At 51.5% G+C, this 15,115-nt stretch overlaps 4 protein-coding genes across 4 annotated transcripts; 2 read left to right on the top strand and 2 right to left on the bottom strand.

Moving 5' to 3' along the window:
* Positions 1 to 184: 184 nt before the first annotated feature.
* EAH_00050300 (hypothetical protein, conserved) lies at positions 185 to 2,820 on the top strand (the record flags this gene model as incomplete). Its single annotated transcript, XM_013391297.1, has 7 exons — positions 185 to 263; positions 441 to 504; positions 687 to 1,001; positions 1,247 to 1,375; positions 1,644 to 1,818; positions 2,022 to 2,131; positions 2,743 to 2,820. Coding segments are annotated over 7 exons (950 nt in total), but the record flags the coding sequence as incomplete, so codon positions are not given.
* Positions 2,821 to 3,347: 527 nt separating this feature from the next.
* EAH_00050290 (eukaryotic translation initiation factor 2b, putative) lies at positions 3,348 to 7,439 on the bottom strand (the record flags this gene model as incomplete). The annotated part of the gene is made up of 9 exons (XM_013391296.1): positions 3,348 to 3,489; positions 3,937 to 3,977; positions 4,499 to 4,536; positions 4,616 to 4,635; positions 4,992 to 5,047; positions 5,340 to 5,474; positions 5,733 to 6,005; positions 6,195 to 6,326; positions 6,729 to 7,439. 9 exons carry the CDS (start codon positions 7,437 to 7,439, stop codon positions 3,348 to 3,350), a joined length of 1,548 nt encoding a protein of 515 aa, XP_013246750.1.
* Positions 7,440 to 8,595: 1,156 nt separating this feature from the next.
* On the top strand, positions 8,596 to 10,941 carry EAH_00050280 (hypothetical protein, conserved; the record flags this gene model as incomplete). The annotated part of the gene is made up of 1 exon (XM_013391295.1): positions 8,596 to 10,941. The coding sequence occupies one exon, from the start codon at positions 8,596 to 8,598 to the stop codon at positions 10,939 to 10,941; it is 2,346 nt and encodes a 781-aa protein (XP_013246749.1).
* An 860-nt stretch (positions 10,942 to 11,801) lies between these two features.
* Positions 11,802 to 14,225, bottom strand: EAH_00050270 (ubiquitin thiolesterase protein, putative; the record flags this gene model as incomplete). Its single annotated transcript, XM_013391294.1, has 5 exons — positions 11,802 to 11,899; positions 12,280 to 12,485; positions 13,007 to 13,115; positions 13,219 to 13,253; positions 13,593 to 14,225. Coding segments are annotated over 5 exons (1,081 nt in total), but the record flags the coding sequence as incomplete, so codon positions are not given.
* Between the last annotated feature and the right edge of the window lie 890 nt (positions 14,226 to 15,115).

Raw genomic sequence — 15,115 nt, 5'->3', positions numbered from 1 at the left:
ATATAAATATATATATATATATATAAATATATATATATATATATATATTTATACAAGTTGAATTGGTGTTTGATATATTTATCAAAGCAGCCTGCAGCTATCACCGTTTTGTGTCTTGCGTTTGCTTCTTCTGCTGCTGCTGTTGCTGCTGCTGCTGCTGCTGCTGCTGCTGCTGCTGCTGCAGATGGTCAGCTGGATGTGTGCGCAGCAGATGCGCCGCACCCTCTAGAGGAAATCCTTGATGGGATTGAGGACCCGTGGCTGTACGTACAGCTCAAACCCTAAACCCTAAACCCTAAATTCTAAACCCTAAGTTTGGTGCAACACTCCGCTTTTCTTCGTATTAGGGGGCTATGCTGCTCGCTGGTACGGCCTGAACTGTAGTGTAAATGCCTAGGGTTTAGGGTTTAGGGTTTAGGGTTTAGGGTTTGTGGTTTCAGGCGCCTCGACCTGATGCTGACGTACTTGCGTCATGTACACTGCGTTTGCTACTACAGCGGGAAGGTTGGCTTCCAAACCCTAAACCCTAAACCCTAAACCCTAAACCCTAACATGTAAACCCTAAAATGTGTCTTGGGAGTAATATACGGTTTGGCGGGGCGGGAATTGGCGTTTTCAGTTGACGATTTAGGGTTTAGGGTTTAGGGTTTAGGGTTAGGGTTTAGGGTTTAGGGTTTGGTGTTCAGGTGTACGATGACCCGCAGCAGCTGCACTTGAACGCAACAGCTGCACACCTGAGGCCTGTATGCCCTCCGCATCTGCAGCATTTCTTGCAGGAGCAGGAGCAGCAAGATGAGAATGCTGCTGACGACAGCAGCAGCAGCAGCAGCAGCAGCAGCAGCGGGATCTCGCAGCAGCAGCAGCAGTGGGCGCAGCAACTCGATCAGCGGCTGCAGGTGCTGCTGCACATGGCAGCAAACATGCAGCAAAACCTCCCACCTCCTTTAGATGAGAATGAAAGCCCTATTATACAGAGCAAGTGGAATGCCTTTTGCCAAGAAGTAAACCCTAAACCCTAAACCCTAAACCCTAAACCCTAAACCCTAAACCCTAACTGCTTCGTATGGTCGCCCTTCCGTGAAAATACTCTCCCCTAGCGACCATCATGATATTCTTACAAACTCCGCAGTAGGGTTTCGGGGCTAGTGCTTAGGGTTTAGGGTTTTAGGGTTTTAGGGTTTAGGGTTTAGGGTTTTAGGGTTTAGGGTTTAGGGTTTAGGGTTTAGGGTTTAGGGTTTGTGCGCAGCACACCTCTAAAGACGCCGAAGGACGCTATCGCTGCACATTATGCCAAAAGCTGTTTAAGGCTCCTTCTTTTGTTCATCTGCATCACCGCAAGAAACACGAATTAGAGCTTATCCGCATCATTAATAAAGTAGGGTTTAGGGTTTAGGGTTTAGGGTTGGGGGGTTGGGATTGGGGTTCAGAACGGAGACTTCGAGAAGGGCTGGGGCTGCGCTGCTGTACGCTCTTCAGGGTTTAGGGTTTAGGGTTTAGGGTTTAGGGTTTAGGGTTTAGGGGATATTGCGTTAGGCGTTGGCTGGTATTTTTTGTGTTTGGGTGGGGCATTTCTGCGCGGGTTTATCAGGGTTTATCAGGGTTTATCAGGGGTTAGGGTTTAGGGTTTAGGGTTTGTATTGCAGTACGTGCCGCACCTGATGAAGACGGCTTATATGAACGACCCCAATAAACATATAACCCTTCCTAAAGAGAGACAGCGACACAGAGACAGAGACAGAGACAGAGAGAGAGACAGAGAGAGAGACAGAGACAGAGTAATGAGGAGGCCTCCACCCCCTGCACCCGGCATCTTCATGCGTAAACCCTAAACCCTAAACCCTAATACGCAAACCCTAAACCCTAATTTGCAAGTCTTAAACTCTAATTGGCCGTAAACCCTAAACCCTAATCTGCAGAGACGTCAACCCTCATCGGTAGTAGCAACCATTAGATCCTCATTCACAAACCCTAAACCCTAATTCGCAAACCCTAAACCCTAATTTGGTGGTTTGTCTGTACAGCTGGAGGAGTACCCCCCCCTCCTTTTGTGCTGCCCCCGCCACCAGCGATGCCCCATGTGCGAAGACAGCGCGACTGGGACTCTCCCTATGGCCCCGGTGCTGCACCCCTCGTAAGCATCCCTAGCTAGCTAGCTAGGTAGCTAGCTAGCTAGCTAGCTAACTAGGTGGTTGGCTTGCTAGTTGGGCGCCTCGCTAGCTATCTAGAAGGGTGGCTGGCTAGCTAGAAGGGTGTCTGGCTAGCTAGAAGGGTGGCTATCTGGGTGGCTAGCTAGCTAGCTAGCTGTTTGGTTGATGTATGTAAGGGGGCTTTGCTGATGGATGGCGTGGTGTGGGGTGTATGTACACCGCAGGCTGTCCCTCGACCCACCACCAGCTACGACGACCTCTAACTCCTTGCGCCCTGAGGGCAAGCAGCTGGCAGCTAGCTAGCTGGGTGGCTAGCTAGCTGGGTGGTTAGCTAGCTGGCTTTGTGTGTCAGCTAGCAGGATGGCTAGCTATCCAGGTTGCCACCTGGTTGGGTGGTTAGCTAGCTAGCTAGCTGGGTGGCTAGCCAGCTAGCTGAGTAGCTAGCTAGCTAGCTGGGCGGCTAGCTAGCCGCCTAGCGGTACCCCCAAGGGACCGTTAATGGAGCCCCTTTTAAGCGACGGCAACAGCGGGAGCTACAGATTTCTTTCGAGAGGGTTTAGGGTTTAGGGTTTAGGGTTACGAGGCCCTGCTGTAGGCTTGCAGACACCTGCAGGGCCTCAAAGTTCGTACGGCACTGCTGGGGCCCCCAGGGGGCCCCAAAGCCAAAGCATAGCATCTGCAGCAGCAGCAGCAGCAGCAACAGCAGCCGCAGCAACCGCAGCAGCAGCGCCTGTAGCTAGAGGACTTCGGGTGTACAGACACCGCTAGTAAGGCAGCTGCAAAACCCACACAGCAAGCACCGCCATAGTAGGCAAACCCTTGGCTAGCTAGATAGCTAGCTGGCTGGCTAGCCAGCTAGCTAGCTAGCTGGGGTCGATAGACAGCACGCGGGCAAGCAAACGAGGCAGCGCCGGCCAACTGCGGCGAGCGAGCCAACGCGCTAGCTAGCTAGCTAGCTAGCTAGCGAGTCGACGGTGCTGCTAGCCAGCTAGCTAGCTGGCTCGCTCGCTCGCTGGCAATTCGGTTGCTTAGGTAGCTAGGCACGCCGCTAGCTAGCTAACTTGTCGACTACCTAGCTAGCTAGCTAGCTAGCTAGCCAGTTGGCCAGTCGAGGATGCTGCTAGCTAGCCCACTAGCTAGGTGGCTAGCTATGGCTAGCACGTTAGGTGGCTAGCTATGACTAGCTAGCTAGCTAGCTAGCTAGTCAACGATGCTGAGTGCGATGTCGTCGACGTGGTAGCGCTGCCTCGAAAGAGTAAAGAGATAGCTGGGATCGACTGCTCCCACATCAGTTATGAAGACAGAGACCAGCGAGCGCGGCACATAGTCAAACATAGGGATCCTGCAAGCAACCCCACATCATATACACCCATCTAGATAGCTAGCTAGCTAGCTAGCTATGCATGCATGCATGCATGCATGCATGACTGGCTATGGATGGCTAGCTATGCATGGCTAGCTAGGGGTGGCTAGCTAGATAGATAGGTAGGGGGGGAGGCAGATAGGAAGATAGATAGAGAGGTAAGTAGGTAGGTAGACAGACAGATATATATATATATATATATATATATATATATATATAGATATAGATATAATATACATATGTATATATATAGATATATACATAAATATATAGATATAGATATAGATATAGATAGATAGATAGACAAGTGAAGCGCTACAAGGCAGGGCAGCTGCTGCTGCAGTCACGCTCCGCCATGCTAACTAGCTACCTAGCTAGCTAGCTGAGTAGCTAGCTAGCTGAGTAGCTAGCTGGCTAGCTGCGTACCTGATGCTGACGTTGCCCATCGCCAGTCCGTCCGGCACCATCTGCACCAAGCAGAAACACACCCAACAAGACACCCCAAGCTAGCTAGCTAGCTAGTTAGTTAGTTAGCTAGTTAGTTAGTTGGTTAGTTAGTTAGCTAGCTAGCTAGCTAGCTAGCCGCTGTCTTCTCCTCCCCTTCAACCTGCTGCACTCTCGAGGGGTCTTCGCTCTCAGCTAAGGTGCTGCTTAGCTAGCTGCATGGCAGCACTATACTATCCAGTTAACCAGCTAGCTAACCAGCTAGCTAGCTAGCTAACCAGCTAGCTACCCAGCTAACCAGCCTAGCTCCCCCATCTCCCTAACTCCCCATGTAGCTAGCTAGCTCCTCAGGTAGCTAGTTAGCTCCCCAGCTAGCTAGCTAGCTAGCTGTGTATATATGGCGGACCGCTGCGGGAGGGAGTAGTTCGTTGGAGCTTTGATAATCAAAGAAAGGAAGGTATGTAAGTTTAAAGAGAGGTGCAACAGCAATCAGAGGTTTATTAAAAAATTGAGCTGCCTGAGCAACTGGCGCGGCGCCCCCTACGGTGACGACGCCCCCAGAAGATAGCACAGCAACAGTGCCTGAGAAGCAGCACAACACAAATTAGGGTTTAGGGTTTAGGGTTTAGGGTTTAGGAGATGGAGGTTATGGGAAGCGGACTGATATTCAAATGAACCCAGCTGCATAAACCCTAAACCCTAAACCCTAAACCATTTCTAAACCCTCAGAAAATCAAAAAAAGACTCCTCTATCTGCTACAATCAGCAGCGTCTGCAGCGTGGATACAAAAGGGAGTAGAATATGTGTTGAATAATGAATAGGGTTTAGGGTTTAGGGTTTAGGGTTTAGGGTTTAGGGTTTAGGGTTTAGGGTTTGGAGCGCACCCAATAGGACCTTATCTACTTTCGGCATGATAGAAAATAGAGCAGCATCAGGGATGAAGACTGTCTCTACAGATGCACTAAAAAGCCTCAAGGCGAGACGTCTGCCCCCTTCTTCTGCGTCCCCTCCCATGACTAAAACCCTAAACCCGCACCTAGCTCCGACCCCGCGTCGTCCTGCTTGTTGCAGCTTCAGATTCTTCTCATGCACCTGCAACATAAACCCTAAACCCTAAACCCTAAACCCTAAACAAAACGCACACATGCGTCGACAAATTAACCCACGTATTACATATTTATACTATCAAACTCACAGATAAGGGTTTAGGGTTTAGGGTTTAGGGTTTATAGAGATAAGGAGCCTCTCAAACTACAAGTGAATAACCGTCACGACTCTAAGTTTAGGGTTTAGGGTTTACAGAGATATGGAGCCTCTCAACTGCAAGAGAATAAATAGCCGTAAGTCCCGACTTAGGGTTTAGGGTTTAGGGTTTAGGGTTTACAGCGATAAGGAGCCTCTCAACAGCAAGCGAGTAGCCGTATGTCAGTATGCAGTCTCCGTCATGAAAACAACTCATGCGAATTTCTTCACCGTCTTCCCAGAGGCTATCGATCTCGGCTACCAACTCCGACATACTCTAAACCACAAACCCTAAACCCTAAACCCTAAACCCTAAACGTTAAACGTTAAACGCTCGCAAGGAGGAAGGCGTGAGGAACTCGCTGCCCTTTTCAGCGTTGAAACACCCAACGGCAAAACCCTAAACCCTAAACCCTAAACCCTAAACCCTAAACCCCAACTACCACCCTGACAGCGCACCGTCGTATTCTACTTCTACTTCCTGCTACCATCCCCCGTAAACCATAAACCCTAAACCCTAAACCCTAAACCCTACCTCAAAGATTGACTGCTTAACAGTAGGAGGCACTGGCAGCAGAAAGTCGCGCGCATCTGCTGCAGCAAACGGATCAAAGTAGCTCGCCATAGAAGGTGCTGCTCTTTGTGAGACCCACTTAGCTCGCTGCTGCTGCTGGTGCTGCTGCTGCCGCTGCTGTCGCTGCTGCTGCTGCTGCTGCTGCTGCTGCTGCTTCAAACAATCCAACGGACGAGGCACCTGACGGTGCGCGTCTTGATGCTTGTAATGCTCCGTTCGAAAGATGCATAACACCTGCACCCACAAACCACAAACCCTAAACCCTAAACCCTAAACCCTAAACCCTAAAACCTTGCAAACAAACCAAAGCATTTGGCTTCTCCCGCCCTCCTATATGAAGAGGATGAAAGACCGCGGGTGCGTAGACGTGCGTGCGCGTCGGGTTTCACATTTAGGGTTTAGGGTTTAGGGTTTAGGGTTTACCCGCCTAACGATGTTTGCAACCAACAGATCAAGAGGAGCAGCACAAATCAAACGCCGCCCAATATCTCGCACAATGTCAACCAACTCCTGCGTTGTTTTCCAGGGGTATGCATCAACAACCCGCTTTAAAGTCTGTGCATACACCCCAAACCCTAAACCCTAAACCCTAAACCCTAAACCCTAAACCCTAAACCCTAAACCCTGATCATGCACATGTGGGTCAACGAAAATGCAGCAGTTCGAAAGCAAATAGAACAAATAAAATACACGCGCAAACAGTCAACTGTAGCAACTCCATTTGCAGCAACAGCAGCAACAAGATGTGCAGCAGCAGCAGCAGCAGCAGCAGCAAGATCAGCAGCAGCAGCAGAAGCAGACCGCAGAAGCAGCATCAGAATCAGCAGCAGCAGTCAGCAGCAGAATCAGCAGCAGCAGCAGCATGAGCAGCAAGCCTCAGCAGTAGCAAGAGCAGCAGCAGCAGCATGAGCAGCAACATGAGCAGCAGCAGCAGCAGCAGCAGCAGCAGCAGCATACCTCAGCAGTTCTTTTAGCTGCCATGTGGCTGCCTCTGAGCTCTCTTCGCCTCAATTGCTGCAGAAAAGACTCTAAGAACGGCGCTGTCCACGAAGTGCTGCTGCTGCTGCTGGGAGCCAGTGCGTCGCAGCTGCTGCTGCTGCTGTTGCTGCTGCTGCTGCTGCTGCTGCTGCTGCTGCCCTCCCTCTGTGCAACAATTGCGCAGCAAAGACAATACTTCGGGGGTGAATAATCCAGCAAGGGAGGGGGCGGCCAAACCTCCTCCTCTTCTGCTGCTGCTGCTGCTGCTGTTGCTGCTGCAGCTGGGACTACTGCTGCTGCTGTTGCTGACGCATCCGTTGTTGTTGTTGCTGCTGCTGCGGGTGCTGCTGCTGCAGTAGCAGCCTCCACCAAGCCTGGCGCCCCAGCATTGTTTCCTTGATGCTCCTGCAGATTCTGCTGCTGCTGATGCTGTAGCTGCTGCTGTTGCTGTAGCTGTAATTGTTGCTGTTGCTGCAGCAGCTGCTGCTGTTGCAGCTGCTGTAGTTGCAGTTTCTGCTGCTGCTGTATCTGTTGCAGCTGCAGCTGCAACGAGTTTCGTTGCTGTTGCTGCTGCTGTTGTTGCTGCTGCTGCTGCTGTTGCTGCTGCTGCTGCTGCTGCTGCGGGCGTGGGAAGAAAGGAGGGGGGGGGCTCCACTCCCTTCGTGGAGACCCTCGGGCGGTACCCGTCATTTCATAAACCCTAAACCCTAAACCCTAAACCCTAAACCCTAAACCCTGACGCCGATAGCTGAAGGAGAGCCAAGGGCCGTTGCATGGGCGCAGCAGCAACGCGAGGTGTATAGATAACCGAACGCCATAAACTGCTGCCGTCCTTGCTGCTGCTGCTGCAGCAGTTCTTGCTGCTGCTGTTGCTGCTGCTCTTTTTTTGGTGCTCCTGCTGCTGGTGCTTTTGCTGTTGCTGCTGCTGCTCTTTGTGGTGCTGCTGATGCGGCTTTTCCTGCTGCTTCTGCAGTTGGTGTTGCTGACGATGCCGCAGTGTTTTCTGCAACAGAGTTTGCTGCAGCTGCTGTTGCTGCTGCTGCTGCTGCTGCTGCTGCTGTTATTGGTGTTGCTGCTACCCCTCTTCCCCTGAGGTATTCACCTTAGGGACCGCCTTGAGTTAGCTGCAGCTTTTGTCGCTGCAGCTTTTGCCGTTGCTGCTGCGGTTGCGGTTGCTGCTGCTGCTGCTGCTACAGCTGCTGCTGCTGCTGCTGCTGCTGCTGCTGGCTTCAAAGGAGAAACGAAGAAGCCACTGTTGCAGCAGCAGATGAATATTCACATAAATTAAAAGATAAAAAAAGCCCCAGAGGAGCAGAGGCTCGGCGAAGTCAGCGCTGCATCACAGCCAAACCAGCTGGCGGTCGGGGCTTGGCCCCAAACCCTAAACCCTAAACCCTAAACCCCAATCCGTAAACCCTCAACCCTGAAGAATAATCCTTTAACTCATTTACACCTCTGCTTGTTTCTATACCCCAATATCTAATGTCTTGCAAACTGTGTACTCGGGTTTCAAGGTTTAGGGTTTACGGTTTAGGATTTACGGTTTAGGGTTTAGGGTTTAGGGTTTAGGGTTTATGGTCAAGGACTTTGCACTGCCCCAGTGTGTGCATGGAGCAAGCGGCTCTATAGTGGTTGAGGGCTGTTGCTTCAAGGTGAAGATCAGCAGCAGCAGCAGCAACGCCAACTGCAGCAGCAGCAGCTGCTGCTGCTGCGGTTGCAGCAGCAGCAGCTGCTGCTGCTGCTGCTAAAAGAGGGTGCCGCCTCTCAGCTAGCCTGTCTGTGGGGCCCCCCCTTTTGGGGGGCCCCATCCATTTAGCCTTCAGGTGTACGTACACCCTATCTGGAGATGCAAACGCCACAGCTAGGCCGGCGCTTGCTGCTGCCGACGTTGCTGCTGTTGCTGCTGCTGCTGCTGCTGCCTGTGGGCATTGAAGGAGCAGCAATTTGCTGCCCTGTCAGCAGCAACAGCAGCAAGGGCTTTGACTCTCGAAGAGCGGCAGCAGTCACCCGCTGCAGTGGAGCCCCAGCAAAAGCAGCAGCAGCAACAACAGCAACAGCAGCAGCAGCAGCAGCTTTTATCGGGGTGTACGTACACCCCAGTAGAAGCACCTGTCTTTGTTCGTTGCGGCGTCTGCAAAAGGGTCTCCACAAAAACCCGCTGTCTCCTTGGCTGCCAACCGACGAGCTGTTCTATCACCCCCAGCCTCTCCAGCAGCAGCAGCAGCAGCAGCAGCAGCAGCAGCAGCAGCAGCAGGAAGTGGAGAGGGTGGGCCCGCTGCCTGATAAGTTGCGGAGGGGGATTGCTTTTGCTTTATCTTGTTTGCTGCGGGGCAAGCAAACCCCTAAACCCACGCATGTGGCGCTGCTGCAGCTGCTGCTGCAGCACAACGTAGACCAAGACTACAACATAACATCAAACAGCAGAAGCAGCAGCAGCAGCAGCGACAGTAGCAGCAGCAACAGCAGCAGCGAAGGGGACGATGCACAGCAGCAGGCGGAGCAGCAGCAGCAGCAGCAGCTACTGGCTGCATCTCCGTTGCTGCAGCGGCTGGAGCAGCTGCGGTTTCCTTCGTTGCTGCAGCTGTCTCCTAGGGAGCTGCTGCAGCTGCTGCAGCGGCGGGTGCAGCTGCTTTGTCCAGGAGGGGCAGAAGCAGCAGCAGCAGCAGCAGCAGTGCTGCTGCAAGAAGAGGGATGGAGTGCAGCAGCAGCAAAACGCTGGCTTCTGACTGATCCTGGGGCCTTTAAGTCAGACCTTCCCATAGATAAAGCCGTTGCTGCTGCTGCTGCTGCTAGGGATGCTGCTGCTGCTGCTGCTACTGCTGCTGCTAGAGATGCTGAAGATGCTGCTGCAGATTCTGCTGCTGCTGCTGCACCCGACGCATCTTCGCCGCCGCGCGACAGCGCAGCAGCAGCAGCGCAGCAAGCTGCTGAAGCAGCAGCAGAAGCAGCAGCAGCAGCAGATGCACACGGAGCAGCAGCAGCAGCTCGCATGCGCAATTTCTTGACTCGCTGGAAGCAATTCGGGTTCAGCAAGCAGCAGCTGCAGCAGCTGGCGCTGCAGCGGCCGCAGCTGCTGCAGCAGCGGCAGCCTTTCAAGAAGCTGAAGGCGTTTGCTTCTGTTTGGTTGCAGGTCCTCTCTACAAGGCCTCACTTCTGGGGAGGAGACGATCCCCTGCTAGAGCTGCAGCAGCAGCAACAGCAGCAGCAGCAGCAGCAGGAACTGCAGCAGCAGCAGCAGCAGCAGCAAGAGGAAGAGTACAAACAGTGGGTGCAGTGGTGGAAAGGGGAGGGGCCCGTCCCTCCGCTGCCGCAGCAGCAGCAGCAGCAGCAGCAGCAAGGTGAGCGCCGCCCCACAGTGCCTCAGTTGGTGCCGCATGCGGAGGGTTTGCTGCTGCGGGAGACGTATCCAGGAGAAGCAGAAGCAGCAGCAGCAGGGGATGCAGCAGCAGCAGCAGCAGCGCGCGCTGCCGCGTTGCAGCGTATGGAGGAGGAATCTGCGGGTGCAGCAGCAGCACGTGAGCAGCTGCAGCAGCAGCTGCATCAGCTGCTGCTGCAGCACCCTCGTCTCTTAAGTATGAATACGGAGGGGTCTTTAAAGACAAAACTTCTTTATATTCAGAACTGCATGTACACCCCACTGCAGCAGGTGCTGCAGTTTCCTGCTGCTCTCACCTACGGTCTGTACACCCGAATAGTGCCTCGACATTTGGCTTTAGTAAATGAGTTTTTAATTAAATTGCATGCATGCAGAAAGCCCCATTCTATAGATGAAGGTGCTGAAGCTGAGGTGTACAGACGCTTCGTAAGAGACAAAGACAGCTGGGCCTTCAGGCAGCAGCTGCTGCAGCAGCAACCCCTATCCCTAGCCAGACGCCGCATGCACCTCTTTCTGCTCCAGCAGCAGCAGCAGCAGCAGCAGCAGCAGCAGCAACAGCAGGAGGGGCTCATAGAGGTAAACCGCGATGTAGGCTGTCTCTCTTCTTTATTCGTGCTGCCGCTGCTGCACCCGCAAAAGGGGTGGAGGGGTCTTCAGGCCTTTCATCCATATTGGCTGCCTCCTCTGCCGCCGCTGCAGCTGCTGCTGGGATCGTCCGATCCCAGCTTCTGTGGGGTGTTCCGTATTCCCTACAGGAGGCTGTTAGAAGCAAAGAGAGACGCGGAGACCGTTGCAAACCCTCAGCGCCTCTTCTAAAACCCTCACATGCAAAACTAGGGTTGTGGGGTGTGGGGTGTGGGGTGTACCCATACATACACCCCAACGCATGCAACAGGAAATCGATTTAGGTTTTAAATGGTCACTTAAACCAAGTCTTCTGATTGCCCGCCAGCTGCACATACACCCTAAACGCCTTACCTGTTCAGGTGCACTCCCAAATACACAAAGCAAAAGCGTCGCTACCCAGCTAGCTAGCTAGCTAGCTAGCTAGCCATCTAGCTAGTCAGCTAGCCAGCTAGTTGCACAATCAGCTAGATAGCCGTACAAGCACCTAGCTAGCAGTACAGAGCTAGCCCTATGAGAGCGGCTAGCCAGCCGTGTTAGCAGCTAGCCAGCCGCAGAGGCAGCTAGCTAGCGGTATACAGCTAGCCGCACAAGCAGATAGCTATCCGTATTGGCGGCTAGCTAGCCAGCTAGCCAGCTGCGGGCCGAAAGAAAGGGGCGCAACGTTTGCAGCGCCTGTTGGGAGTTTCACCGGCCTCCATGCGAGCTAGCTAGCTGCCCTAGCTAGCTAGCTGCCCTAGCTAGCTAGCTCACTGGCTGGCTAGCTGGGTAGCTCACTGGCTGGCTAGCTAGCTAGCTAGTTGCCTAGGCAGCTAGCTAGCTGAGACTACGCTTGCAACTCCCTCAGATCGCCGCACAGGCCGCCGCCCCGGCAGTGTGTAGATATGAATAATTTTTAGCTAGCTGCAGCAAGATTGTGGCTAGCCGCAGCAGGAGTACAGCTAGCTGCAGCACGAGCACAGCTAGCTGTAGCTGTCCGTGACTAGCTGTAGCTAGCCGTTATTAGCTGTGGCTAGCTGCAGCCAGTAGTGACTAGCTGTGGCTAGCTGTAGCTAGCTGCGGCTAGCTAGGTAGAGGAGATCATAGTGGCCAGGGCGATAGAGAAGCTGCACTGAAGGGCCCTCCGTCTCAGCAGGGAAGACGTGGCGAACTGCAGCAAAAGAACAAAGCAGCCGAGGGTTTAAGACTTCGAATTAGGGTTTAGGGTTTAGGGTTTAGGGCTAAGGGCTCAGGGTTACGGTTAAAGACCTTTCAGGGCTTAGCACAGGTGCAGCGCCGACAGTCTGGCGTTTAGGGTTTGCACTGAGGGTTCTCCGTGTAGGGTTTAGGGTTTGAGGTTTAGGGTTTGACATGCAGGGTTTTGTAGGGTTTGAGGTGTAGCTAGGGTTTAGGGTTTGCGGTATAGGGTTTAGGGTTTATTGTTTGAGTTCCGTTGAACGTGCGATTTGAATAAAGGCTGGCGGTTTGTCGTCAAGTGCATAGTCGGTAGGGTTTAGGGTTTAGGGTTTAGGGTTTGTTGTTTGTTGTTACCGGGTTGTTTGGCAGGTGATTGATCGACATAGAAGACCTCAACAGACACCCCAAGAGAAGAAGATAAAGCAAAGATCTGCGGCTCATTTGCTGCTACCCACATCGGCTCTACTTCTCTCGAACAAAACGAAGAGACAGAGTCAGCTGCCTCTAAAAACGGTTGATAATGCTCCTCCCGACTCTTCAGCTCGCTGGCTGTCGTCAGCCTGCTCATACAACACCAATTAGGGTTTAGGGTTTAGGGTTTAGGGTTTGGGGTTTACGGCACGGGGGGGGGTACACGGGGGATTACGGCGTAGGGCTCTGCAGGGGGTGGCATACACCTTAAACCCTTAAGGGTTTAGGGTTTAGGGTTTAGGGTTTTGGGGGGTTGCTCAAATGCGCAAACACTAAACAAGAAGGTAACTAGCATAAACTCTAAACCCTAAACCCTAATAAGCCACCTCCAAACCCTAAACCGATCAAACCGGACTTCTGGGGGTTCAGGGTTTCCAGTGTATCGGCATCTTCTGCAGTGTATGTGCACCTTTTAGAGTGTATGTACAGTATTTGGAGTGTATATATATATACTGCAATCTATTTGGAGTGTATATACACTCCAAATACTGATTAAAGTCTATATCCAATGTTTTGAGCGTATATACAGCTGCCCTTGTTTGAGGTGTATGTGCAGTGTACAGGGTTTGGGGTGTATGTGCAGTGTACAGGGTTTGGGGTGTATATACACCTGGCGAATACAACGAGATAATTAGAAGAAGATGAATCATTAAATATTTCTTCAAGGTCAGCCAGGCTGGCAGTGGGGCTTGATAACTTGTCCAGAGCCGCATGCACCTCTGCACCGCAGCAAAACCCTAAACCCTAGTAAACCCTAAACCCTAAACCCTACTAAACCCTAAACCCTACTAAACCCTAAACCCTAATCCGGGCTCTGCTCACCATCAACAAACTCTTCGATGGAGTCCTTGGTGTATCTGCAAAGAACAGAGACAAACCAGCAACAAAACCCTCAACCCCTAGCAGCAACACGCAAAGAGGGCAGCAGCAGCAACAGCAGCAGAAGCAGCAACCGACCCCGCAACAGCAGCAGCAACAGCATCAGCGGCAGGAAATCCACCGCAGCAGCATCAACAGCAGCGTCAACGGCAGCGTCAACAGCAGCAATCAACAGCAGCATCAAGAGCAGCAGCAGCAGCAACAGCAGCAGCATCAACAGCAGCATCAACAGCAGCAGCATCAACAGCATCAACAGCAGCAGCATCAACAGCAGCATCAACAGCAGCAGCAGCAGCAGGAAGAAGCATGCATCTGACCCTGTGGCCTCCATCTTGGGAACAATCTCTGAGTCGACCTTTTCTCTGAATTGTTGTAGTTTGTGTTTGTTTAGAAGGAGACACTCAAATACACCGAAGAGGTAAGAGCGGTAGAAGCAGCAGCCGTCTCTTCTAATTCTCCTTACACGAGCCACTCCCCCCCCTTGCTGCTGCTGCTGCTGCTGCTGCTGCTGCTGCTTCTGCCCCGCTAGAAAGAGTATCTTCTCGCTGGCGTTGCTGCCTTGAATGAACTCAGGTACGAGGTCTATCAGAGGAATTGGAGGGCCTACAAGATGCTCCTGATTCACCTCCACCTCCCACTCTGCTTTTTGCTGCAGGGTTTCTTCTTCTTCTGCTGCTGCTGCTGCAGCTGCTGCTGCTGCAGAAGAAGAAGATGATGATGGTGAGGATACATGCGCATGCGGCTGCTGCACCACCTCTGCACCCACACCAGAAGAATCTAAGGGGGCCCCCCCGAGCTGCTCTCCCACAGGGGCCCCCATGCTGCTGGTGTTGATGCTGCTGATGGTGGTGCTGCTAGGGCTCCCCGTGCTGCTGCCGCTCCTGCTGCTGCTGCTGCTCCTGCTGGGGCTGGGGCTGCTGCTGCTGCTGCTGCTGTTTCCCTTGATGTTGCTGCACCCCAGCAGCAAAAGCCGTCAGTGCTCGGTTGTGCTGCGGGGTGTCTGTGGTGGGGTTTGATGGAACTCGGAGTGAAGAGGGGGTGAAAAGAATTGAAAATAAAGAAAATGAAAATATTTCGTGAAAAGTTTAATGAATTTAATGCAGAAGAAAAGAAGAAGACGCTCCTCGTAACTACCAGCTGTACATACACCCCAAGGTGCGCGGTCCACTGCATGTACACCCGGTGATAAAAAACAAAAAAAAAGCTGAAAAATATTGCAATTTAGTCTATTATTCTAAAATTTATGAGTTATTCAATTTGAAATATAGCTCTGAAAATATTTAAGGACTGCTAAATAAACTACAAGGCGGGTATAAGTTGTTGGTGTAGTTGCTATTAGTTGCTGTAGGTGTATATTGTTTTATTAATAAAAAAGATAAATTCATTTCAAACTTTTTTTATAAATTAGCATAAAAAAGAAGGCAATTCTCACTCCTCATGTAGCCATCTCAAAAGACACCGCCGAATTTATTTACAAAAATGTGCATTATTATTAATATTATTATTATTATTGTTATATGTATACGTGAATATATATATATATATATATATATATATATTCAGTTAGTATATATATATATATGTATATCCCGTTTCTCTAGCAAAATTGAACAGAGTTTGATTTATTAGTAAGTGCGGCTGTTGGCAGCTAAATGAATTCTTTAAGCGCACCCATGTTGTATATACACTGCAAAGAAGTGCAGGTAAAAAGAAAGAAGAAGAGCTTTGCAATCACAGACCTAACAAATAACCCCAATCTGAATCGACACCGTAGCCACTAAGAACCCGTTCAAATTATATATATATATATATATATATATATATATATATATATATATAT

Source organism: Eimeria acervulina, genomic scaffold (assembly GCF_000499425.1).
Source record: "Eimeria acervulina Houghton genomic scaffold, Eah_scaff836, whole genome shotgun sequence".
Taxonomy (NCBI): Eukaryota; Apicomplexa; class Conoidasida; order Eucoccidiorida; family Eimeriidae; genus Eimeria; species Eimeria acervulina.
Note: the sequence above shows the minus strand (reverse complement) of the source record. Positions and strands in the feature narration are given on the sequence as shown.